The sequence below is a fragment of the Lampris incognitus genome, chromosome 10, assembly GCF_029633865.1.
Source record: "Lampris incognitus isolate fLamInc1 chromosome 10, fLamInc1.hap2, whole genome shotgun sequence".
Classification (NCBI taxonomy): Eukaryota; Metazoa; Chordata; class Actinopteri; order Lampriformes; family Lampridae; genus Lampris; species Lampris incognitus.
Window position 1 is genome coordinate 29,051,673 of NC_079220.1, and position 26,393 is coordinate 29,078,065.

The 26,393-nt window shown below is 42.2% G+C and overlaps 1 protein-coding gene across 1 annotated transcript; it reads right to left on the reverse strand.

The window, feature by feature from the left end:
* Nucleotides 1–861: 861 nt before the first annotated feature.
* On the reverse strand, nucleotides 862–26,393 carry LOC130119784 (meiosis-specific coiled-coil domain-containing protein MEIOC-like). The gene is made up of 6 exons (XM_056288382.1): nucleotides 25,828–26,393; nucleotides 16,878–16,982; nucleotides 5,235–6,966; nucleotides 4,990–5,124; nucleotides 1,112–1,292; nucleotides 862–989 (listed from the first exon to the last, which is right to left on the reverse strand). The coding sequence occupies exons 1-6, from the start codon at nucleotides 26,391–26,393 to the stop codon at nucleotides 862–864; spliced, it is 2,847 nt and encodes a 948-aa protein (XP_056144357.1).

Here is a 26,393-nt window from a genome sequence, read left to right on the forward strand (position 1 = left end):
GATACCATATTTCAATACCAGTGTAAAAAAACGTCAATCCTAGATGATATTAATCTGAAAGCAATGTGATTAAGTCAGATTTTGGGTTGAAAAATCCCAACCAAAATCATAATTTTTACATAACCACTAATTTGTGTTCCAGTCAAATTTATGATCAAACAAATCATAATCCCAGACTGATTCAAGTGTTTGTTAAGAGGGAAAACCCAGGTTTAAAATGTTGATTAATTCCTGTTGAATGATTTGCCTTTGAATAAAGGTCAGTAAAAGCAAGATCCATATTAATTTCGTTCTAACACTTATTAATCAGTCATAAAATGAAGGTGGGATATGGCAGGATAAATTGAATTTAATGCCATTCCCCCTTAACAACAGCTAGCCAGCTAGCTAACTAAAGCTCTGGATGCTAAAGAACGCAACCGCCACAGAGCCTCAGAGCGCTAATGTCATGGTAATCTTGGATGTTGTTATTTAATGATTACCACATGGATAAAATTTAAAATGGACCTTCAGTAGTCCTGTAGGCCAGTAATAAACACAAATTGGGTAAATGGCTGGGCATGTTGCAGTCAGGGTCGACAGCTACAGTACAATACAATTGAACTGAGCATTCAAATAAACGACAAATTATTCGGACATTATTTGCATATTCAACACTCAATGTATAAGATTTAATTAAGGCTTTCAAATCAGTAAAAATTGAATTCAGTTTAAAAATGGATATTCATAGACTCAAGATTTGATGAAGCTGAAATATCATTATCACACATAATAGGATGTATCTGTGGACTACTAAATCACTGCAATTTTAAACTATAGGAATCATTTCTCTGAGACGCTGATTTCAAACAGCCTCACTTGTCAACGTGGTCTTCTGGCCTCCTCCTCAGTTATGGGTGTGGCCATCTGGAGGGCACACCACAGGACTGTACGGGTCTCCCTTGTGGTCACACATAAGTCCTTCAACGCAGTGGCCAGCAGAAGGATGTCTGTCAAATAAAAGGATGTAATTACTTGAGACAAAGATGCTTACTCTTAGCATTATGCTGCTGGTTACCTTTGTTCTTCCTGAAATGAGCCGCTCCACTGTAAGCATTACGCTGCTGGTTACCTTTGTTCTTCTTGAAATGAGCCGCTCCTTGCCTCTGGCGGTTAGACATAGTGACAAACTCCCTCTCACACCTGGCCTGGGCAACACGGATAGCCTCATTATGCCTGTCAAGAGCTGACTTGATATTGGCATGGAGAGTAAAGCTGAACAGAGTCTCCATTCTAACCAGAAGGCTCACCACCTGCGTCACATGAACACAATACACAATCAAACCTGACAATTCTCTCTTTGCCTTATTTGGAATAAATTATTTGAAGCAATATTCCACTTTACTAGAACATTAGCACTTTTAGCACATACATGTGATACACTTGCACGTACACACAGTATTCGCACATATGTCTTGTCTTATGCTAATGGGCAAATGTGCATGTTTGTCTGTGTGTGAGCCATGGCAATTTTCAGTGCACCCGGAAATTCATGTAAGGACCTGTAAAATATGATTAATGCACACTATATATGTATTTTTTCTCCTGTATGTCCATGCACTATGCCTGCCATTACACCCATAGTCAGTTTTTGAGTACTAGACTATGTTTGTTGTTTTGTTTGTTTGATTTTGTTTCATTGGTTTGTTTCATCTTATTACGTATGTGACCCAGCATGGGGCATGCTGTATATTTGGGGGGGGGGGGTGTAAGGACCTGTAAAATATGATTAATGCACACTATATATGTATTTTTCTCCTGTATGTCCTGTATTTTTTTTCTCCAGTTACTATATTTACCAGGATGCTTTGTAGTGTAAAGATTCCCGCTGATTTAACGTGTTCTTATTTATATTTTGTAAAGAGCCAATCATAATTTCAAAATGCACTGTAGCTGCGAAATCACGGAGAAATCTGGGAGTCCAGGTTGACAGTTTTTTTTTTTTTTTTTTTGGAGACCAAGTAAAACGTATCTTTGTGTACATAGGCCCAAAAGTGTAAAACACATGTGAGCCTATGTACACAAAGATCATCCTTCCTCCTCATGCGTTTTTCTTGTTCTGTGATTTTGAGTTTCGCAGTGTTTATTCAAGTAACGCTATTTAGCTAGCTATTGGTGTTAGCTAACTGGCTAGCAGACACTACAAGTTAGCACTGTGGGACACTGACAAGCTTGCTAACTGCTGTTTCCCTTTAGAGGGATCTTCTGAGTTCGTGAGGAGGAGCGGACTGTGGCGGGCTTGATCGCCTCCTTGGTGGCGGTGCTCACTGGACTTGCTTCGACTGCTAGCCAGGAGGCAGCTGGAGGGTGACGGTTCCCAGGTTCGTGGACTGAATGGAGGCGCTTGTGAGTGGCCTACACTTGCACTGACGGACGCACACACGGTTTGCACCCTAAGCTATGGGAATTGAGGTAAAACCATCAGCTCAGGGAGCTGGCATCAGTAGCAAGCGAGCGGTTGAAGTTGCCTCAGTGCACCAACGGGCCCTAACGGCAAGCGCTTGGTTTATAATATTGACAGTACTTTGTGGTTTTGCTGAAAGGAGTTGTTTGTTTTCCTTTGTTTTATTTCGGTTTATTTTATATCACTTTAAGATAGAGAGAGCCACTTTGCCACCTGGGGGTGAACTTTGGTTTCACCCTCTGCTCTCAAATATATATCATGGTTTGATTTACAAACCTCAATTCCAATGAAGTTGGGGCGTTGTAGAAAACGTGATTAAAAACAGAATACAATGATTTGCAAATCCTTTTCCACCTATATTCAATTGAATACACTACAAAGACAAGATATTTAATGTTCAAACTGATAAACTTTATTGTTTTTTGCAAATATTCACTCATTTTGAATTTGATGCCTGCAACACGTTCCAAGGAAGCTGGGACAGAGGCAACAAAAGACTGGGAAAGTTGAGGAATGCTCAAAAAACACCTGTTTGGAACATTCCACAGGTGAACACGTTAATTGGAAACAGGTGAGTGTCATGATTGGGTATAAAAGGAGAATCCCCGAAAAGCTCAGTCGTTCACAGCAAGGATGGGGCAAGGGTCACCATTTGTGAACAACTGCGTGAGCAAATAGTCCAACAGTTTAAGAACAATGTTTCTCAATGTACAATTGCAAGGAATTTAGGGATTTCATCATCTACAGTCCATAATATCATCAAAAGACTCAGAGAATCCGGAGAAATCTCTGCACGTAAGCGGCAAGGCCGAAAACCAATACTGAATGTCCGTGACCTTCGAGCTCTCAGGCGGCACTGCATTAAAAATCGACGTCATTCTGTAAAGGATATTACCACGTGGGCTCAGGAACACTTCGGAAAACAATTGTCAGTTAACATAGTTCGTCATTACATCTACAAGTGCAAGTGAAAACTCTACCATGCAAAGCGAAAGCCATATATCAACAACACTCAGAAATGCAGCTGGCTTCTCTGGGCCCGAGCTCATCTGAGATGGACTGACGCAAAGTGGAAAAGTGTGCTGTGGTCTGACGAGTCCACATTTCAAATTGTTTTTGGAAATCATGGACGTCGTATCCTCTGGGCTAAAGAGGAAAAGGACCATCCAGATTGTTATCAGCGCAAAGTCCAAAAGCCAGCATCTGTGATGGTATGGGGGTGTGTTAGTGCCCATGGCATTGGTAGCTTGCACATCTGTGAAGGCACCATTAATGCCGAAAGGTACATACAGGTTTTGGAGCAACATATGCTGCCATCCAAGCGACGTCTTTTTCAGGGAAGTCCCTGCTTATTTCACCAAGACAATGCCAAGCCACATTCTGCACATGTTATAACAGTGTGGCTTCGTAGTGAAAGAGTGCAGGTACTAGACTGGCCTGCCTGCAGTCCAGACCTGTCTCCTATTGAAAATGTGTGGCCCATTATGAAGCGCAAAATACGACAACGGAGACCCCAGACTGTTGAGCAACTGAAGTCGTACATCAAGCAAGAATGGGAAAGAATTCCACCTACAAAGCTTCAACAATTAGTGTCCTCAGTTCCCAAACGCTTATTGAGTGTTGTTAAAAGGAAAAGTGATGTAACACAGGGGTAAACATGCCCGTCCCAGCTTTTTTAGAACATGTTGCAGGCATCAAATTCAAAATGAGTGAATATTTGCAAAAAAAAAAAAAAAACAATAAAGTTTATCAGTTTGAACATTAAATATCTTGTCTTTGTAGTGTATTCAATTAAATATAGGTCGAAAAGGATTTGCAAATCATTGTATTCTATTTTTATTTACATTTTACACAATGTCCCAACTTCATTGGAATTGGGGTTTATATTTTGTTTATTTCATTTTATTTTATTATTATCAATTAATAAATAATCTACTATTCTCTTTAATTATATCTTGGGTGTATTGGCTGCTCGTTTTAACTGGGTAAGTGCTGGGTCAATGTGTTCAGTAATATAGAACACCACTGGTGCATTACACCTTTTATTACATGCATCACAGGCTTGATCAGAAATTGCACACACACCTATAGGATAATAGGTATCCATTACCGGTGTTAGAATATTTCTAACTTAAATTCTGGGGAAATACATAATATACTACCTTAATTGTGGGTTTTGAATTTTTGCAGTGGGGTCACCGCGCTACTAAATGTGTTATATTTCCATTCAAGTTTTTCTTGTTATACTTTTCAGTTACATGTAGTAGTTACCTATTTTAAAAATAACACTAACCAAGTGACATTCAGGGGTAGGCAGGAATTTCAGCCATTTCCCCATCGACCGCTGAAAACCTAGGATTCTGTTTTTTGTTTAATATAAGAGTGTGACTCCTGTGTGCATTACAACACCAGGTAAAAAGGGGTTACATTCAGTACAATGAGGAAGGCAGTTTTGGAAATGTGCATTTCAGATGTATGCGCAAGCACATTGTTCATGCACAAGTGTTTCAATGTTTACATCCTAGGCAGCCACCTATAAGTCTCACCTTTGCTTGCTCACATATCTGGTCAACAACGAGACAGTCGACCGTCGTTGGGTTTGGTGGCATTTTGGGCAGGGCACTATTGTTTACTAATCGAAGCAATGTCCCAGGAAATAACATGGAGACAGTGACTTCCATCTACAATAAAACACATGCAATTATTTACCAACAAGAGAACATGACAAATGGAATTACAACAAGTAATTGAAAAAATCTGTCATTTATTCAACTCAAACCTAAATTTGTACCTTTTTTCTCTCTTTCTTCAAGCATCTCAACTGCTCATAGCACTTCTCCAGGTAAAAGTGAAGCTGGTTCTTGGATTCTTCCTCAATCTTCGTTTTCAAGACAGAACCCATGCCCGGATCAATGTTCTTTCTGCTGCACCCACTCAGATCACTAAAGTAGGGACTTGAAGTTGTCAAATTAGCTGGCAACATGTCACCACAGTCCATAGGAGGAGTACTGTTTCCACTAGCCAGAGAGGATCTGGAGATAGCGGAGTTACAAGAGACCTGCCAAGAATTTTGCCTGGGTTCACGTGGAGGACACATGTAAGGTAGGAACTGTGGGGTCTTCCCTACATTGACTGCTGCATTTTGTCCCTCAAATCTCTCAGAGTTGTACATGCTCCCCATGAAATCACATAGGGGGCTTTGTGGGGGATCCTCATTCTTGGCTACATTGCTAATGACAGTTCTCTTCTGGGGTGTCGTGTTGCAATCCAAGTGCCGTATGGACCTTTCCTCCAAAAAGTCTCCCATATAGGCGCTGCTCCTTTCCAGCTGCATTGAGTCACCACGGCCCTTCCTAATACTGTTTACATCGGTTCTCACCTGGGCCTGTCCTGGCCAACAGTTGATATGTGTCCCATCCAAAAGACTGTAGTCTTGAGGGCACATTGGGGCTCTTTGCATGGCATGAGGATACTGAGGTGGTAACTCCGACGCAGATTGAAACATCATTTTGGTTGGGTTAGAGGGCACCCAGGGGTCCCTGGGTAACCTGAGCTGGTTATGCAGCTGGCTTGGCAGGCTATGATACTGAGAAGACTGACTGGTGGTGATGCTCATGGGGAGACAGGTGTCCTCTCTATTTGTTAACTCATTATTCTGGTATGGTTTTAGGTAATTAAAAGATGCAGACAGGGGTTGCGGCTGGTGGAAATATTCTGTGTTTTGAGGGATGAAGCGTGATTGAGCTTGAGAATCAAAATCTACCTGAAAAGTATGTTTTCTAACCCCTTCATCTTGATCCATCTTCATGGCTCCAAACTGTCCTACCAGCTCATTTTGTATCTGTACTGTAGGAGTAGTGTGTGTTGACATAGCAGGACGGGTAAATTTCTCTTGTTCAACTATGTTGTCTTCATAGTACCGCCTGTTCGTGTTGTGGTACTCTCTGCCATGTAAGTGATCCTGCTCACCAGTTATGAAAGCTTGAACATTGCTTACTAGTTTGTTGTCTTCTTCAGGTAAATGCCGCCTGTTTCTAATGGGGCTCACACTGCTTTGGCAGGAGTTGTCTTGATAATATGGATCGAACAATAGGCTGCTCATCTTGCTCTGAGGTGCTGAGGCACCATTCAAGTCAGACAAATCGGAGAACTCATACTTCCCTCTGTCTTTATTAGTGGGACTAACGTCTTCAGATTGTCTCATCTTTGACAGCTGGAAGTTTTCAACAGTGGGAACTGGTAGACCTGGTGGCAAGGGCGGTTGTACAAAGTGGGAGTAGGTGTCCATGTCTCCACTGCAGGGAGTAAAACTCTCATTGGTATCAAAGCCAATGAATTGCTGACGAACATTTTTACGATTGACAGCTGTGTTCTGGCCTGGTGCTTTACCGAGTGATCTGGGGTATGTGTGGTTGAGTAGAAAGACAGGATTTGGTTTTGTGTTTGACTCTGACTGAATGTAGTGCAGATCATCTTCTCTTGTTGTCTTCGGAGACCAGATTGTCTCGAGTTTAGATAAGTTCCTAAAAAGACAATTTAGGACTTACTTTAACCTCAATATTTGCAAAAGTAATTAAAAAACTGCATCAACAGCTGTTTTTAATGGAAATAAATACATATATACATTTTGGAAAGCTCTGATAGAGTAGCACTACATTACACCTTTAACTTCTAAAATGTTTCTTAAAGTCCCATTCCAGTCCAATTTATTTATACGTAATTGTAAGATGAACAAGACACACTTTTCAGCTGTATTTCCACCGAATAACTGAATACATAGAATTTTATTCACCAATGATACCATGAGTTGGCAAGTCTATTTTGTCACAACAGATGTTTGATTGATATACTACATGGCCAAAAGTATATGGACACCCAAACATCACACCCATATGTGCTTGTTGAAGAGCTTAATCTAAGGGTGAATCCCAATTCCTTTCTTAACCCTCAATCTTAACCCTCAAGCTCAACCCTCAGTCTTACTAGCCCTCAAAACCAAGTGTTAAGGGTTATCTTGCGACTTAGAAATGGGACGCCCCTTAAATGCAGTTACATCATCAAAAGTCGTCCATTACCGTCGACATAAAATGACGCGGTGTTTTGACAAAGCAACAGAACCAGCAACAATGCCGTCTGCAGCTGAAGTGATTTCTTTTGCGTGGGCTTAAATCATAAATCATTTTCATATCCAAACAGTATTTTGTGTTTTCTTCTAGATCATGGTAATGTTTCTACTAGCTATGTGAGAATCTAGTGTGATTACATAAGAACACTCACAATCTGTTACACTCAAACTTTTTATTAAAAATAGAACATTTATCAAAAAATACTATATATAAAATTGAATAAACAATGTAAACAAACATTTATATATTAAAAAAAAAACTGGCAAAAAATGGTTGAGAAAATGTAATTGGTCCTCTAGAAACTTCTCCTCATTGGAGGCCCTGAAATTAATCAGGGCCCGCGTTGCCTCTGTAGTCCCTGAAATGAAACAGGGATAACATCAGAGTTTCTTTAGGGTTTTTTGGTCACTGTTAAGACTGCCAATGTAATCATAACCCACAAAAGCAGCTATTGTGGCAGGAATGAGGAAAAACACAGGAGACCAAGGCGAGTTTGATGTTTATTCCTCAACTCCAAAAACCAACTGCAGCAGGAACAACCCTGCACCGGCGAGTCCGGGAACGTAAACCACGCCCCCAGCTCACAGTCCTGCTGGGTGAGAGGCATAGCCCCTAGTGTCCGCCTGGAAAGAAAATTAGTGTCTCACTGGAGGCTTAAGCAGCCTGCCATAACGGCTGCGCCGTCCCTCAGCCGAACCCATAGGTGAAACACAGTCCAAAGCAGGCTGAGAAGCAGCAGGCTGAACTCGTGAAGACACTGCCGGGGTCCTGGAAGGAGGACGACCCCGACGGGGAACCTGGGCCGGAAACACAACTTCGCCTGCCACCCTGTGCGCCGGTTTAAGCCTATCAAGCGTGACACGCTCCCTACGCCCACCCATATCTAGCACAAAACCCTTAGGACCCGTCTCAAGAACCCGAAATGGGCCATCGCATGGGGGTTGGAGGGGTGAGCAGTGAGCATCATGCCGTACAAAAACAAAACGAGCCGACATGAGCTCCGCAGGCACGAACGACCGCGGAAAATGAACGGGGCCTGGAACCCGAGTGCTGTCGGACAAAAAAGGATAAACGGCCGGACAGGGTCGAGGAGCGGAACTCCCAGGCAAAAATTCCCCAGGGACGCGGAGCGGCTGACCGAGCACCAGCTCAGCGGGTGACGCGTCGAGGTCCTCCTTAGGAGCCGAACGCAACCTGAGCATAACCCAAGGTAAACGCTCCACCCAGTTACCATGTGAGAGCGCAGCACCGCCTTGAGCAACCGGTGAAAACGTTCACACAAGCTGTTAGCCTGAGGGTGATATGCGGTAGTCCGGTGTACCTGCACACCCAAGGATCGCGCAAGTGCCGACCAGAGCTCTGACATGAACTGGGGGCCCCTGTATGAGGTGATATCTAACGGAGCGCCGAAACGGGCGACCCAGGAGGAAAGAAAAGCGCGTGCAACATCCGAGGATGTTGTGGAGGACAGAGGGACAGCCTCTGGCCACCTGGTGGTCCGATCCACCATTGTGAGCACGTGCGTAAAACCCTGTGAAGAAGGTAGAGGGCCCACCAGGTCCACATGCACGTGGTCGAAACGTCTGGCCGGGATCGGAAACGGTTCGAGGGGCGACTTAGAGTGCTGGTGGACCTTAGCGCGCTGGCACGCTACACATGCAGCGGCCCACCCCTTTACGTCGTTGCGGAGGCCGGGCCAGACGAACTTGGAACCGACCAACTTCACCGACGCCCGAACTCCAGGGTGCGAGAGGGAGTGAATCGAATCGAAAACTCAACGGCGCCAGGCCACTGGAAAATCGGGGCGGGGACGGCCGGTGGAGACATTGCAGAGGAGGGCAGGACTGCCTTCCTGCATCACAGCGTCCTCTAACTTGAGACCGGTACGCGTTGACCTAAGGGCAAGGACGTCCGGGTCGCTGGGTTGGCAGCCATAGCAGAGAAATCCACACTGAGGTGCACAGGACACACAAGCACACGCGACAGACAATCAACAACAGGGTTGGACTTCCAGGCCACATGCTGAATGTCCGTTGTGAACTCGGAGATCGCCGCTAGGTGGCGCTGTTGACGAGCAGACCACGGCTCAGTCACCTTGGACATGGCAAAAGTCAGCGGCTTATGATCCACATAAGCCATGAATGGGCGACCCTCCAGCAGGAAGCGGAAATGCCGGGTTGCAAGGTGCAGTGCCAGCAACTCCCGGTCAAAAACGCTGTACTTGCGCTCGCTATCCCGCAGTTTGCAGCTAAAAAATGCGAGTGGCTGCCACGCATTCGCCACACGCTGTTCAACCACAGCCCCCGCGGCTATGTCAGACGCATCAGTTGTTAAAGCTATGGACGCCGTGGGTGTGGGATGGGCGAGGAGGGCAGCGTTAGCCAGGGAGCACTTAGCTCCGTCAAAGGCCTGGACCTGTTCGGGAGTCCAGTCGACAGGGTCGTTAGCTTTCTTAAGCCGCAGGGCTTCGTAAAGTGGCTGAAGGAGGTGGGCAGCGCGAGGGAGGAAACGGTTATAGAAATTCACTATGCCCAAGAATTCCTGCAACGCCTTAACAGAGACTGGGCGGGGAAATTCCGCCACCACTTGCACCTTAGAAGGCAACGGGACCGTGCCTTGCGGCGAAATGCGGTGACCCAAGAAGTCAATCACCGGCAGTCCAAACTGACACTTGGCCGGGTTGACTATCAGGCCGTGTTCGTCCAGACGACGGAAAACCTGTTTCAGGTGCGCCAGCTGCTCTTCAGCTGACGGACTGGCCACTAATATGTCGTCGAGATAAACGAACACGAAAGCAAGGTCACGCAACACCGAGTCCATCAGCCTCTGAAAGGTTTGCGCTGACCCCTTCAAGCCAAAAGGCATGCGCATGAACTCAAAAAGCCTCAACGGGGTGATCACTGCGGTCTTGGGCACGTCCTCTGCGTGCACGGGAACCTGATGATAGCCGCGCACCAGGTCCACCTTAGAGAAAATAGTGGTACCTGCCAGGCGTATGGAAAAGTCCTGTATGTGTGGGATGGGATAGCGGTCATTGGCGGTGACGTTGTTCAGGCGGCGAAAATTGCCGCAAGGCCGCCACGACCCATCCGCCTTGGGCACCATGTGAAGCGGTGAGGCCCAGGGGCTGTTGGAACGCCTCACTATACCAAGACGCTCCATGATGGCGAACTCCTCCTTAGCTTTCGCCAATTTTATCTTGTTGAGGCGCCGCGCGCGCGCAAAAACTGGCGGTCCCACCGTGAGAATGAAGTGTTCTACCCCGTGTTTAGTAACCGCGGTGGAAAAGGCAGGCGTAGTCACCGATGGAAAATCCGCCAGCAAACACTGATAAACATCCCCTAATGCCAAAAAGTTAGCGTGTGTTAACGGCCCAGCTCCCCGTCTCACACGGAACAGTGGCGAAAGACACAAATGGCGGTTTGCAACATCAACTAGCAGACCATTAGCACACAGAAAATCCGCGCCGATAATAGGCACAGTAATGGCGGCCACTACAAAGTCCCACTCAAAATGGCGTCCGTGGAAGCAAACAGTCACCAACCTTGTGCCAAACGTCGCAATGGACGAACCTTTAGCTGCACTTAACTGTGGGCCGCCGCCTTCGGCCAACCTGTCTGTCTTAGCAGGAGGGAGTAGGCTCTTTTGCGAGCCTGAGTCCGCCAGAAACCGTCTTCCTGACATCGTGTCCTTAATGAAGAGCAGCTCACTACGTCCGCCAGCGCCCACAGCTGCTACTGAGCGCTGGCCCTGGAGTTTCCCGCTGCCTCAAACGTGCACGGAGGGACGCAGCGCCTCGCCTTGCCGCCGAACCGCTGGTGGAAGAAACAGAGGCCTCTCCCGTGCCGTCTCCGGGCAGTCACTTCAGCCACCACTGCCGGGTCCGCGTCCTCCGACGTCGGCTGCAGAGGCTTCGATGCCACACTCTGCACAGAGAACCGTCTGGTAGCCAGCAGGACCCGATCGGCCTCCTCAGCCAAACCTCGGCAGTCACCAGCAGCCAGACACGGGGAGTTAGCCAAAGCCGCGCGCACATGAGACGGGAGCTGGCGCAGGAAAACATGCGGGAAAAGGAACCCACCTTCGTCTGAGCCTAGCAGCGACAGCATATTGTCCATGAGATCCACAGCCTTCCCGTCGCCCAAACCGGATAGGGAAAGGATTCTATCTACCCTCTCTGCTGTAGATAGACTGTACCTCCGGAGCAGAAGATGTTTGAGGGCGACGTATTTATCGTGTTGCGGAGGGGCGCGCAACAGCTGCATGGCCCGGCGTGTGGACTGCTGGTCCAGCGCAGCGACGACCAAATAGTATCTGGAGTCGTCCGTGGAGATTCCATCCAGGTGGAACAGCGCCTTGACATGCTGGAACCACGAGGCCGGGTCGCTCTGCCAGAACTCTGGGAGTTTCACAGCCGCGGCGAGAGCGGCCGGCTGTGAGAGTTGGGGCGGTGTGGCCGAAGTGGATTCACACTCATCTTCTACTCCAAACATGTTCAATTCGGGGTCACCAATGTGGCAGGAATGAGGAAAAACACAGGAGACCAAGGCGAGTTTGATGTTTATTCCTCAACTCCAAAAACCAACTGCAGCAGGAACAACCCTGCACCGGTGAGTCCGGGAACGTAAACCACGCCCCCAGCTCACAGTCCTGCTGGGTGAGAGGCATAGCCCCTAGTGTCCGCCACACTATCATCGATTCTACATTATTGATGCATGGGTTCAAAAGTTTATGAAATTGTTGTGGGCTACCTGTAATGTATTAGTTACATTATTAGTTTTTTTCTGTAGCTTATAAGTTCGTTGAGTTCGTTATGGGTTGATATTCAACCAAATAACCTGTATAAATACCACAATATTCAGCGGAAAGTCACCGCATAACACGGCCTTTTGTTAACGTTAAAGCGAAACAACAGCTGTAACTATCGTTAGATATCAATCTCTATGGCTACAGGAGACGACGCTAGTTCGGTCATCTTACAAAAATGTCGGTGCAAACATTTCATGTAGGCTGTATCTTGATAAAACAACTTCATAACTACATTAACACCGAGAAAAATGACTTCTGTAACATGAGGATAACAATATATCGCGTCCGCACCCGGCAATGATATCGTAAAAATAAAAATAAATGTTATGCTACACAGAGGTATATAATCCATAAAATGACATTAAACTAAGATAATACAGAGGCTTTCGTAATTTTTAGATCTCTATTAACAAAGAAAATACTTACATTTATAGCTCGCCTTCTTGCCGGTGTTCGCCGCCATCTTGCTTTGAATGTTGATACGCAAGGCATTGTGAGATAGCACTTACTGCCGAGGGAGGTGCTGGAAAATCTTAAAACTGAGGGCTATACAGCCCTCAATCTTGTCCCTCAACTTAACACACTGAGAATTGGGACAGCACTAGCACTTCGTGGGAGCGCGCATTTTTGAGACTGAGGGTTAAGACTGAGGGTTAAAATAGGAATTGGGATTCACCCCAAAACTATCGGCATTAATATGGAGATGGTCCCCCTTTTGCTTCCATAACAGCCTTCATTCTTCTGGGAAAGGTTTCCCCTAGATTTTGGAACATGGCTGCAAGGGATTCGCTCCCATTCAGCCACAAGAGTATTAGTGAAGTTGGGCACTGATGTTGGGGAGAAGGCCTGGCTTGCAGTTGGTGTTCCAATTCACCCCAAAGTTGTTCGATGGGGTTGAGGTCAGGGCTCTGTGCAGGCCAAACTCAGCAAACCATGTCTTTATAGACCACGCTTTGTGCAACGGGGCACTGTCATGCCGAAACAGAAAAGGGCCTTCCTGTAACTGTTTCCACAAAGTTGGAAGGACACAACTGTCTAGAATGTCATTGTATGCTGTATCATTAAGATTTCCCTTCACTGGAACTAAGCAACCTAACGCAAAACATGAATAACAGCCCCAGACCATTAACCCTCTACAAATTTTTACAGATGGCACAATGCATTCTGGCAGGTAGCATTCTCCTGGCATCCACCAAATCTAGATTGGTGCATTAGACTGCCAGATAGTGAAGCGTGATTTATCACTCCAGAGAACATGTTTGAAATGCTCCAGAGTCTAATGGCAGTGTGTTTTACATCACTCACTCACTATGCTTGGCATTGCCCATGGTGATCTTAGGCTTATTTGTGGCTGCTTGGCCATAGAACCCATTTCATGAAGCTACCAATGAACGGTTCTTGTGCTGACATTGCTTCCAGAGGCAGTTTGGAATTCGGTAGTGAGGGTTGCTACTGAGGAAAGATGATTTTTGTGTGTTGTGAACTTCTGCACTTGGTGGTCCCGTTCTGTGGTCTTGCATGACCTACCACTTGGTGGCTGAGCTGTTGCTCCAAAACGTTTCCATGTCACTTTAGCAGACTTACAGTTGACCAGGGCAGATCTAGTAGGGCAGAAATTTGATGAACTGACTTGTTGAAAAGTTGGCATCATAGGACAGTGCCACAATATAAGTCACTGAGCTCTTCAGTACGACCAATTCTGCTGCCAATGTTTGTCATCAGAGACCACATGGCTGTGTGCTTGAGTTTATGCATCTACCAGCAATGGATGTGGCTGAAATAGCCAAACCCACATTAGAAGGGGTGTCCACCTCTCATAACATGGAAAACTATTATAAAAGAATATAAATTAGGGGGAGATATTGTTATTCTTAAATGGTGTACATATGACTCAGATTTTACACCAAATAAGCTAGATACTAGATTTAAGGACTGGACAGCTAAAGGAATAACAGTTCTATGCAATATAATGAAAGAAGGAACATTGCTGTGTTTTGAAATGCTTAAAAAGAAACACTTATTTGAAAAACAAGACTTTTATCTGTATCTGCAGATGTGATATTATGTTAATATGAAGATGAAAAATGTAACCGAGGCAAGTACTTGTCTGATAGAACTGTTTAGAAAAGCATATAATTCAGATACTGATAGTAGAATCATTTCATGCATATATAAAGGTCTGTTAAATCTTAAAATAATTCGACTTTATACATTAAAACAAATTGGGAGAAGGAAAGAGGGACAGTTATATCTGAGGAAGAATGGACAACAATATGGAGGTATCAATGGAAGTGTACTAGTTCGCAGAAATGGAGGGAGTTTGGTTGGAAAAACCTGATAAGGTATTTTATTACACCCTCTCAGAAATGACACTATGACAGTAACCTCCCTGTTTGCTGGAGAGACTGTGGAAACCAAAATGCAAACCACTACCATATTTTCTGGGATTGCCCTGTTATCAAAGACTATTGGAGAGCGATACACAATGCCCTACAAGACATTTTTAAATGTGAAATACTCCTACATAGTAAGACCATATATTTTGGGTATATACCCCAAGAATGGTTGAAAGGAGATAAATATTTAATGAATATACTGCTAGTGGCTAGTAAAAAGACTCTTACCAGGAAATGGTTATCGCAGGAGAGCCCAACTTTAAACACATGGAAGGAAATTACAATGGACATTTATAAAATGGAGAGGATAACAGTATCTGTCAATCACGAATTGGAACAATTAGCCTTATACTGGAAAAAATGGTTTGACTACGTAGCACCCCTATAGGCCTGATTTTATTTTCACAAATCAATGATTATGTTGTAGAGGGAGAAAAAAATCACTCCCTACCTGTACATATTTTTTCCCTGTGTTTTTTCTTTCTTTTCCATAAGTGGATAAAAAAAATAAATTATAAATATAAAAAAGCACCAACATATAAAGAAAAGATGTTCCCAAAAATGATTTCCTGGTAAATAATATTCACATCTATTTAATCTGTCAAGACCAGCCTGATTAAGGTATATCGTGGAATCTTGGTGGATGCATTGTTGCCCCAAAGCAAAACACCAAAATATGAAAGTCATTCTGGATGTTTAGCTGTTTGTACCAAGATTATTCATTTAGGGACGTCTCTTTGGTTTCCAGGTTTGAGCTGTAGAATGGGTCACTTGCTGACTCCTTCAGGACTGATGATGTGCTGACGGGCTGTACAATCATTAATGTCGCAAATGCTGCGGAGACAACGCTGTGTTTTTGTTCATTTGTTGCTGTTTTAGTTCTTGTTTGTTTTTTTGTTTTTCTCTTTCTTCTTTTTTTTGTGGCCTTTTGTACTTTATCATTTGTATTTATGTTCCTTAAAGAAACTCAATAAAAACTTAAATTAAAAAAAAAGAAAGAAGGGGTGTCCACATATACTTTTGGCCATACAGTGTAAGTTGAATACAAACTAAACATGGAGTTCCTTGGAGCTTGATTAGGAGTGTTTAGCTGTCTGTATAGCTGAGTATACATTCATGAGGACAACGCTTAGCGACGACAGAATAACTATATAGCAATATTATATTAATTTGAATGTGCATCTCGATGTGGTGGGTTTCTACAACCACAAAAAAAAAGCAAAGTAGAAAATATTCAGCTTTTATGGCCCCGCAGTCCATGTCATCTAGCAACTGAATTGTTTATCTGCCAGTGACTCTATGCTACTGCTTGTTCATTAAATGAACACAGTATAGGCTAGGTTTTCAAGTTTGAGTTAAGTCAGACTGACTGACCAAAGTATTGCCCTCTCTTTATTGGTCATTATCATTGAAGTCAATTGGAGGAATGTTATCTTGTGTCTGTTTCACATACTTTGTGAATCACAAGTAATACAAAGGAAATGGGCACTTCATGAAAATGTGATATCCGGTTAAAAAACAAGTCCTGTGTTTTCTAATGAAAGGTATCCATGGTTGTCATAAACTTTCCTGTTTCGAAGTTTTCTGTAAACTCACCCTCAAGAGAAGTTGACACCCAGGTATTGTACAAAAATGGACATCAACAATCTCAACTAGCTAGTGTGAGCAAATGACATATTGAGAACAACTAGCTAATAGCACACCACAGAGTAGCAAATGGCTAACAATAGTTCATGGAGGGATGCAAGCAGGCTGCAACTGTGCTGCAACTATAAAAGGTACGACAGAATAATTTTTTAAAAAATTATTATGTATAACAAAATGAGCTTTTCCCATTGCAAACACAACACAAATCTTACGTTTGTCATTGATTTTAACTTAATATTAAAAATTCTGATACCCCAATTTTTGGTTTTTATCACACAAATATACACACTGACTGCCCGCTTTACTCACAAATAGCTGAAAAATCATGCTTTTCTATTTTTTTTTGGAATGAGCCTTTAAAACCAATTAACTGGCCCTTTGTTCATTCTTATGGTATTGTTACAATGCAGTTTTAAAATGTCCTAATCAGATGACTGTAAAACTTGAAAAACATACTGCTCGGCATGGTAGCTGTCCAGAGGATCTGCATCATCCAAAATATTTGACACCAGACCACATAAATCAGTCTCCACCTCACACGCCATTCCATCATTGAGATTCCTTAAAGATTGAAAAACAAATTCAAAGGCATGAATTTTTGCAGTTTTCGTCTTGACAAAGCAACTCACTCCGCCATGGGACCTACACAATGTGCATTAAAATATCCTCTGATCTTAACTTTTGGCAAGATACAGTAAAAATTATGCAACCCTACTGTTCATTTTATGCTGCACTTCAACATGACATTGCACTAATCTCCGTGCATTGTTACGACCCTTTGTCCTGTCTGCCTGTGGCTTAGTGTCTCTCTGCAGGTACTTGAGGTGGGTGTTGCAGTATAATCAGCAACACTGGCAACACCTGGGGCCCTGTGTGCCAGTGCTCCTTCCAAAGCCTCTCGGAGCTCAGTTGCTGTGGTGCTCTCATATCTGAGACACCCTTTGGTTGATGTTTGACTTGTGTTTCTGCATCTACACACTACTGTTCTTACTGATTATGCATGCCACTGTTAATTTATGTTTTCTTCTTAGGTTTTTCTTTCAATAGAATGGTAGCTAATTGGCTTGGTTATGTGTGTCTCCCTCTTTTGTCAAGGCCATGCAGCCCGGTTTGTGACACTGTGTACATTAACTACAATGCAAAGAGTGTAAAAGAAATCAAGATATTTTTGCCCTTAAAAGTGGATCAAGGCTCCATACCTTATCTTTATATTGTTCTGCATGCAGTGAGCTGGTTCAAAGACATCATCAACACCAAGAGACCAAGGTATGTAGGAAGCAGTGTCCTGTTCTGACAGTATGAAGTCAGGGATGGGGACGAAGGGCTGTGCCAGACACGCATTATTTTCAGCATCTCCATTTCCAATGTCCTGTAAAGGAAATAAAGGTACTTACCAAGTTTTACTGCATGCTAAATTGCAGCTTATAAAGATGCAAATTAATTCTGTTAACTACAATATTTTCCAACACACGAGTGTTCCTTGTCCAGGTATATATTGATCTGCCCTGCACACATGTAACTATAGTGAATGCACATTCTAGGATTTATCAAACCAACTAGCCACCAAATAATTCATCTGATAAAGCTTTTTGAAATCGAAATTCCTTTAGAACAATGGTGACATAATTATCCCAAAATCTTCTCATTTTGATATTGTTGGAGAATTGATTATGAAGTCAACTGGGATGCTTCCAAAAACTGTTTAAGGCAAAGGTCATTTTCTGTATATATCCTAGAATAGCACTAGCAACGTTCTAATTGTTGTTGACAAGCTATTGTGTGAAAACGGCAGCGCTTTGCAATTCTTTTTTTACCACGAGTTTGAACGTGGGAAAGATAGAATTTCATGCAGATGCGCTGATATTAAATGCCGTTCTGATTTCCCTTAAACTTTTTTTTTACCCTTTAGGCAGTGGTTCCCAATCTGAGGTCCATGCACCCCTGGGGGGGGGGGGGCTGAGAGCCCAAGGGGTGCATGAGGCTTTGTCTGCTCGGGGGGGGGGGGGGGGGGGCACACCAAAGATCACAGGGTGCGCGAGGCTTTTCTGCTCTGAGGTTGTCAAAGCGCACATGTTAAATAAAAGCATAATAACGCACTTACTGAATAATTTATTTTATACAAAAGTCTGTACAAAAAATATTTAAAAAGATGCATTTTGGTCAACCCCCCTTCTATAATGTAGTTGGGCTACACCTAGTAACCACACCTCTGTGACCCGTCAATCTGCGCTATCAAACTGTGAGCGGGTAGTGTTGTCAGGTAGCTACTCAGCTAGCAGCTCATGTTAGCTCATCTTCCATTTTTTTTCCCTCTGCAGTCAGCAGCAGCACTTTATGAAATGAAACAACATGGCTGAGAAACGTAAAAGTGCGGATGACTCAATGTCAAGAAAGAAAGTAAAGCTTTATTTCGAGAGCAACCTTAACTTTGGTTTTATGGAAGGACAGGACAAGTCTCGGCCAAAATGTGTCATGTGTGGTGAGAAACTAGCCAATGACAGCATGAAGCCAAACAAAATGAAACGACACGAAGATGTCAGATTACGACAGTACTAATATGTTGTTTCAATGAGCCTGAGTCAGATGATAACAGTACAGATGTTTCAGTGATCCCGAGTGAGATGTCAACAGGCCTACTCTGTTGGATTGTAAAATGACAACAGTATTAATAATTTGATGTTTAAATGAGCCTGAATCCGATGACAACAGGCCTACTCTGTTGGGTTGTTAAAAGTAAAAAAAAATAAAAAAATGTTACGCTTGTACAAGACAACAGACATTTAAACATGTCCTGATGATAGAAACGAGAAATGTATTGAAGATAAAGGTGGAAACATATAATTTTGCAAATATTTGAAATGAGTCACTTTTCTCGGTGTGTTTGGGGGGGGCAAGGGGGGGCTCATCTTTTCTTAGAAACAAGTGGGGGTTGCTCCAAGGGAAAAAATGTTGGGAACCAAATTTACGGCACTAGCGATCTCGAAAACGACACCAATGATTTATTGTTAAAAATCTGGTACGCATCACAGAACTTAACGTTCGACAATACAGAAGCTAACGGTTAAATGTTGCCTTGGCTAATGGCTCAAATTGCTCCAAAATGATCATTCTTCACAGGATTGTATGTCATAATTTGGCCGGCCAGCGCCGCAAGCTAGCTGGTGTTAGCTTAGCTCATTTAGTTTAACTAGTTATGGCCAATTTAACGTCGCTTGCTCGCTAGGTTAGAGCAAGCTCTCATAAATTAAAGCTAGCCATCTGACAATTGGGCAACTTACCTCCATGACTAAAACGAGAGAAAACTTCTGGAGATAAATAATTCAAATGTTGAGGTTTTTTTTTTCCACAGACAACGCAGATTTCAGGTCGAGCTCGACGCGTGTACTTCTTCCTAACTTCGCGAGTTTACCCGTGATTCATAGCGGAAGCCGGTTTTGCTCTTCCGGTTGAACACTTGTTGACGTTTGCGTAGCTTTTTTTTGGGAAATATTTTCTTAACATTTCAATTTGACAAAAAGCAGAACAGGAAGAAGGCCAGGGTAATGTGTTCCATGCCAGAGATGTACAAACAAAATAAAACAAGATAAAAAAAACAAAACAAAAGAAAAACAACATATGGACCCACACAAGAGGTTTACTTAATCGGGTATAATCCTGAAGAGTTTGCATACATTGATGGTTTTGGTTAATTTCTTATTACAGGTTTTTAAATGTAGTAGAGTTTGAAGATATATATGCTTAGATCTGTTTGTTCAAACGTTATTTAAGATGGTAATGTAAACTACTAATAAGACACGTTAGCCCCTAGCTAGCGGGTCTAACCCTTTAGCCGAGCGGTTAGTGACGTCGCCTTGTGGTGCAGTACACCTCGTATCGAATCCCGCACTGGGCAAGAAAATAACCGGTTACATTGGTGGAAGCGGTGCGATCCGGAAGGCGATATTATGAACCCTACATAGGCCTCGCCAAAATCCCGTTTCTGGCTTTGTCACGTGTGCGCCACCGTAGCAACGCGAAAATATGTTGTTATGGGGTTAGCGCTCATCAAGGAAACGCTGTACACCCACAATTTAACCTGTCTAAGTTATCCACAATCAACATTAATATAATACCAATAACGTATCCAAGGAGCAGAGGCAGACCTTGTAACCTAAAATTGTTAGGTTAGTCAACTTAAGGCTATTCTTTCCCTCACAATCATAATTTCAACCCCATGGTTCACTTTTTAGACGATTCATAAGTTATGTAACTTAATATTTTGATTATTTTTAATCAAAACCAAAAATAATCTAGACTTCCTGCTTAATTTCGTTTTCAGGGCAAACACTTAAATCATAAGACAAACATCCTAGTCATGTCTTTCACTTCATTTACCAGAAAGTTTACATTTTCTACTATTAGCCTAGGCCTATAGTGTATAGTGCACAGTGTTGTATAAAGAAGGCCTGCTGAAAAGCTATAGGCTACTTGGGTAAAAGTAATGAAGTATCAGACATCGAAACTACTCAAGTTTCAATGAGCAATGAGGATCATGAACAGAGGAGAGCACATAAGACTGCCATTTTAATTATTATTTTGCCACTAGGGGGAGAAATTTACTAACTTTGGCGACCAAAATTGAAGGTAGCTAACGTTAGCTTTGCTTCGCACCGAGTTGATAGTTGATTGTTTCCTTAGCAACGCAGCGGAAATCCGGCGTCCGTTCGCGAGATTTGGGACAGGGTACGGGATTTTGGCGAGGGCTATGTAGGGTTCATAATATCGCATCCGGAAGTGTGCAAATCCTCAGAAGTCTCTTCGGAGCGCGGGAATAACAAAGCGCGAGGGCGCGCTTCCGGGAGAGGGTGACGACTGTAAACTACTAATAAGACACGTTAGCCCCTAGTTAACGGGTCTTTTTTTTTCTTACTTTATTGATACTTCAAATACATTCAAACAGAGCAAAATAGACACACGAGACACCACAAAAACAATAGATTGAAGATAAAAAAAACAAAGACACAAAAGAGAAAGTAAATTATAAAAAATAAATAACAGAAAAAAATAAGTAAATAAAGGTGAGATCATATTTTATGTAAACAGATTCAGAGATTTGCAAATGTTGATAGTTTTTAAAGCCTTTGTGTTTTTTGAAGTAGAGATTGTCCTTATATATTGTTCAACTTCTTTTTTAAGTGCAAAGAGTTGAGGCTTTCTGTTGGAGAATTTACATTTATGTATATGAAACTTGGCTAAAAATAAAAGCATATTTATAAAAAAGAACGCATCACCATCTTTGTGATTAAAATTATGAAAACCAAAAATAACATTCTTATAGTAAAGGTGAAAATCAGAAAAGACAAAATCGGCGATAAACTTGTGGAAGTCTCTCCAGAATTTAAAAGTGAACTGACATGACCAGAATAAGTGGACACATGTTTCAGGATGCATTTGGCAAAAAGAACATTCAACATCTATATTATTTTTAAACTTTGATAAATATTGTTTTGCAGGGTAGAATTTGTGTAGCAATTTAAATGAAATTTCTTTGACTTTGTTTGTTAAAAAAAATCTTTGTGGTAACGACCAAACTTTCTTCCATTCAACATCATTCACAAAGTTGTTCCAAAAAATGTTGCTGGTGGGACGGAAACTAGGCTATCCTGAAACATGGCTCTTATTCTGGAGTTCAGAAGTTTACATGATGAGAAGCAGACAGTACCGAGAGGAGACTGTGACACATCAGGAGGGTTGAATGATATGAGAGGAGAGCTGCCAGAGGACCTGAATAACATGCACAAACCAGAAGGGATAGCATCAAATACCACCGAAAATTCTCTAGGCGTTACTGGTACATTATATCTCATTAGAAATTCAGAGTAATTATATAGCAGCCCATATTTTTTGAACAATTGACCAACTAAAACAAGACCATTGTTAAACCATCTGTCCAAAAACAATGTTTTGTTCTTATAAACAATATTACAGTTGTTCCAGATGAAACAATTCTGTGGAGAGAAATTGTGTTTGTATATCAATGCCCACGCTAAAAGGACCTGTTGGTGGAAGTGAGAAAGTTTCAGAGGTATTTTTGGAATGCTATAATTACATAGCAGCAGGAAATTAAGGCCGCCTAAGTTTGAGAACACATGATGTGAAATGAAATTCCAGATAGATGTGGGATTTTTCAAATATTTTTTTATCCAGTTTATCTTGAAGGTATTGTTGAGTGCACCAAAATCAATAAAATTCAAACCACCTTTGTCATATGCGCTTAAAGTAACAGATTTTCGTAAATAGTGGGTTTTGTTTTTCCATAAAAATTGTTTAACATTTTATCAATTGATTTGCAGATTGTGTTATCGACATGTAAGGACTGAGCAGCATAGGTTAGACGAGAGATTCCCTCTGTCTTCTGCCGAAAGCAGAACTCTACCCCTTAGAGACAAGTCTCTCTGCAGCCAGTGATTGAAGATTTTTTGGGACTTTTCTATAATGGGGCTGAAGTTTACAGAGCTTCTGGATTGCCTATCTTCAGTGATTTGAATACCGAGGTATGTTACAGAGTCTTTCACAGGAATCCCACGAATTGAGGTCGCCAAACAGTCTTTAACAGGCAAAAGTTCACATTTATTAAGATTAAGGAAAAGTCCAGAGGCTTTCGAGAAGGATTGGATACTGTTGATAGCGACAGAAACTTGCGAGGCATCTCTGAGAAAGAGAGCCGTGTCATCTGCCAGTTGACTTATAAATATTTCTCTGTCAGCTACGACCATACCCTTTAATGAACTGAGTTTAATATGTAAATTAAGGAGTTGTACAGAAAGAAGAAACAGATACACTGAAAGGGGGCACCCCTGCCTCACTCCACGTTTCAAAGAAAATCTTGGGGAAGTACCACTAACAAGTTTTATGGAACTATTACTATTGAAATATAAAGTATGAACTGCATTGCAAAAGGATTGACCAAAACCAAATTTCTTCAAAGCAGTAATAATAAAATCATGTTCTAAGGAGTCAAAGGCCTTATAAAAATCCAAAAGAAGAATAAAACTCTCATCCTGCACAAATTCTGGGTAGTCGATTATATCTAAGATTAGTCTTATGTTATTTGAAATATGACGATTCTGCATAAAGCCGGACTGACACTCATCAATAACAGTATCTAAAACAGGTTTACTCTATTTGCAAGAATCAGCGCTAGTATCTTGTAATCGTTGTTCAATAAGGAAATTGGTCGCCAATTATCTAAGAATAAGGGGTCCTTTCTAGGTTTGGGAATCAGGGTGATTAGGCCTTGAGATAAAGTGGGAGGGAGCGCACCCCTATCAATACTTTCCTTAAAGACTTCCACAAGAAATGGGGCTAAGCTGTCAGAGAACTGCTTATAAAGTTCGGCAGTAAGGCCATCTGTACCAGGAGACTTATTAACTTTTAGACACTTTATAGCATCTGCGACCTCATTCAGAGAAATTGACCTATCACAGAGTTCACTGTCAGCCTCACTCAGCTGAGTAATATTATCTATGGAGTTAAAAAAATCAGAAGCAGCTTGAGGGCAATAACTGGAAGAGTATAGTTTACTATAAAAATCAGCACAATACTTTGCTATGGTATTCTTATCGTTAGAAATTGTCCCATTAATATTTAGTTGTAGAATAGAGTTAATGCTGGATTGGTGTTTCTCGAGTCTGAAAAAATATGCAGAGTTTTGCTCTCCTTCTTCAAGCCACTTTTTGCGAGACCTAACAAATGCTCCTTCAGCTTTGCGCTTATAAATCTCATCCAACCTATGCTGCAAGTCAATTAGTTCTGCCTTATCATAGTCGTTGAGAGCCTCTTTTGGTTTGGATGTTAAAGATGTAATCTTATGTATTGTTTCATTCTCGTCAGCCCTTCTTTTCTTTGCCAAACAAATGCTATATTTGAAAAAATATTAAAAAAAATTATATAAAAATTTGCCAAGTTCATATTTCAAAAGCTCCCAGTTGTTACAAAACATATTTTCAGCCCGAGCTTTGCTCCAGTGAAGCCTTATTAAACTATGAACTTCAGTAACTACTTCCTTATGCTCAAGGATAGTATTGTTAAGCTTCCAATATGACGCTTTAGCATCAGAAGACGATGACAAAGAGATATTTAAGTGAATTGTTTTGTGATCTGAAAGCGGCGTAGGAAAAATGTCAGTTTTAACTTCTTTCAAGTCTTTTGAAATAAGCCAATAATCAATCCGTGAGTGACTGGTTTGTGTCTTATTGCACCATGTGTATGCTCTTTGAGCTGGATGAGAATCCCTCCATGAATCTAATAAATCAAATCTTTGTGCAAACAACTTTACATGTGAGTTAGAGAAGTCTAAACCCCTAGAAGGCCACCTATCCATGCAATTATCAAATACAACATTAAAGTCTCCACCAAATATTATAAAAGAACCTGGATATTTGGACAGCCAGTGCAGTAAACGCTCTTCCAACCTGTCAAAATAAAGATTATTCTCTGTTTGACTGTTAAATCCATACACATTGACTAAAATATAGATAGAGTGTGCAACCTCAAGTATCAAAATAATATAATGACCGTCTTTATCACAGTCAGAGATTACGATTTTTCCATTAAATCTGTTTTTCAGTATACAAACACCAGCAGAACGCTCTGTACCATGGGACAACCACAAATCATTTCCCCACTGCGACCGCCAGAAACACTTGTCTTGCTCAATTGCGTGGGACTCTTGTATAAAGCAAAAATCTGTGCCAAACTGCTTACAATATAAAATTATGGCTTTACGTTTCACATTGCTTCTTAAACCTCTCGCATTTAAAGAGATAATAGACAACGACATAAGGATAGAGCAAGGAAAGAAAAAAAGAAAAAAGGACAAATAAGTGAAAGCTTAGACCAAATAAGTGAAGAAGTGGTTAAATTGAGAACTTGTGGTCACTTAAGAGAGTACTGTTAAAGGTGAGAACTGCAAACCCTGGATGAAGGACCAGTGAACTTGAGCCATAACAAAACGTATTTATAATAAAATACAGCCAAAGTAACATATAGCTCACCTCATGTGAGTGTGTGAGTTTTGAAGGCAAAAAGTGAAATCTCTCACTCGTTTTAAATAGTCCAACAAAAATAGCTGCTGTTCAACTCACACAATACTCAATGTATGCATGAGTGCTTAAAATAAAGTGCATATTCAAATTATAAATAACTGAGAAATATATGGCAGCTTAAACCTGGTTAGCTTTTGAGTGCAATTACACCTAATATCAAGTAACAAGAAGAAAGAGCAGTCAATGTAAGAGATGAATAGAAGGCAGTTGAACCGTGTATTACTTCAGTTTGTACCTTGTGCTACCTCAGAAAACGTCATTGAGGTGGAAATATTTCTTTCCCATTCACGAACGCGCGTCCCCCGGCGAAAAACGCTAACTTATTGTCCTTGCGTGCTTTATCCACGGCGGGCCACAGTCGGTTTCTCCGGTCGCGGTCATCAGCTGACAGATCCTCTGCCAGCTTTAAGTTGTTGTCCTTCAGAAAGGCTGACTTCTTTGCGGCCCGCCAGACAGCATCACGGTGGACCCTGGATGTGAACTGCATGATGACGCCTCTGGGATGGTTGTTGCTGGGTTTCTTAGGACCGAGGCGGTGCACCGTATCCACCACGTCTGGTAGTTTATCCTTCGCGTCCGGTAAAACAGACTGGCACACCTGGATAACCTCTTGCCGCAAGTCTTGCTTCGCCTTCTCGGCCAAGCCGTATAGTTTTAAATTCCAACGGCGTGAATAGCTCTCCAGGTGAGAGATCCGCTTCTCCTGTGTTTCAGCGTATGCCTTGTATTTTTCAAGCTGTGATTCAACGTTGACAACTCTGTCCTTCATATCATTTATCTCAGCACATACAGCATCAAATGACTCTTTCACGGCTGTGATTTGTTTAGTGTTCTCTTGAACTGCCATTTTCACCTCGGAGATCACTGTGGTGTTGCCACTGACCAT

Bases quoted from the DNA above. Each gene is read 5' to 3' on its own strand.
- LOC130119784 (XM_056288382.1), bottom strand. From the start codon at position 26,393: ATGGTCAGTGGCAACACCACAGTGATCTCCGAGGTGAAAATGGCAGTT. The intron at 16,983-25,827 runs GTTAGCGTTTTT...TCAATCTTTAAG, and splicing joins AAAGCACGCAAGGACAATAA to GAATCTCAATGATGGAATGG. The intron at 1,293-4,989 runs GTGAGACTTATA...CATGTGACGCAG, and splicing joins AGATATGTGAGCAAGCAAAG to GTGGTGAGCCTTCTGGTTAG.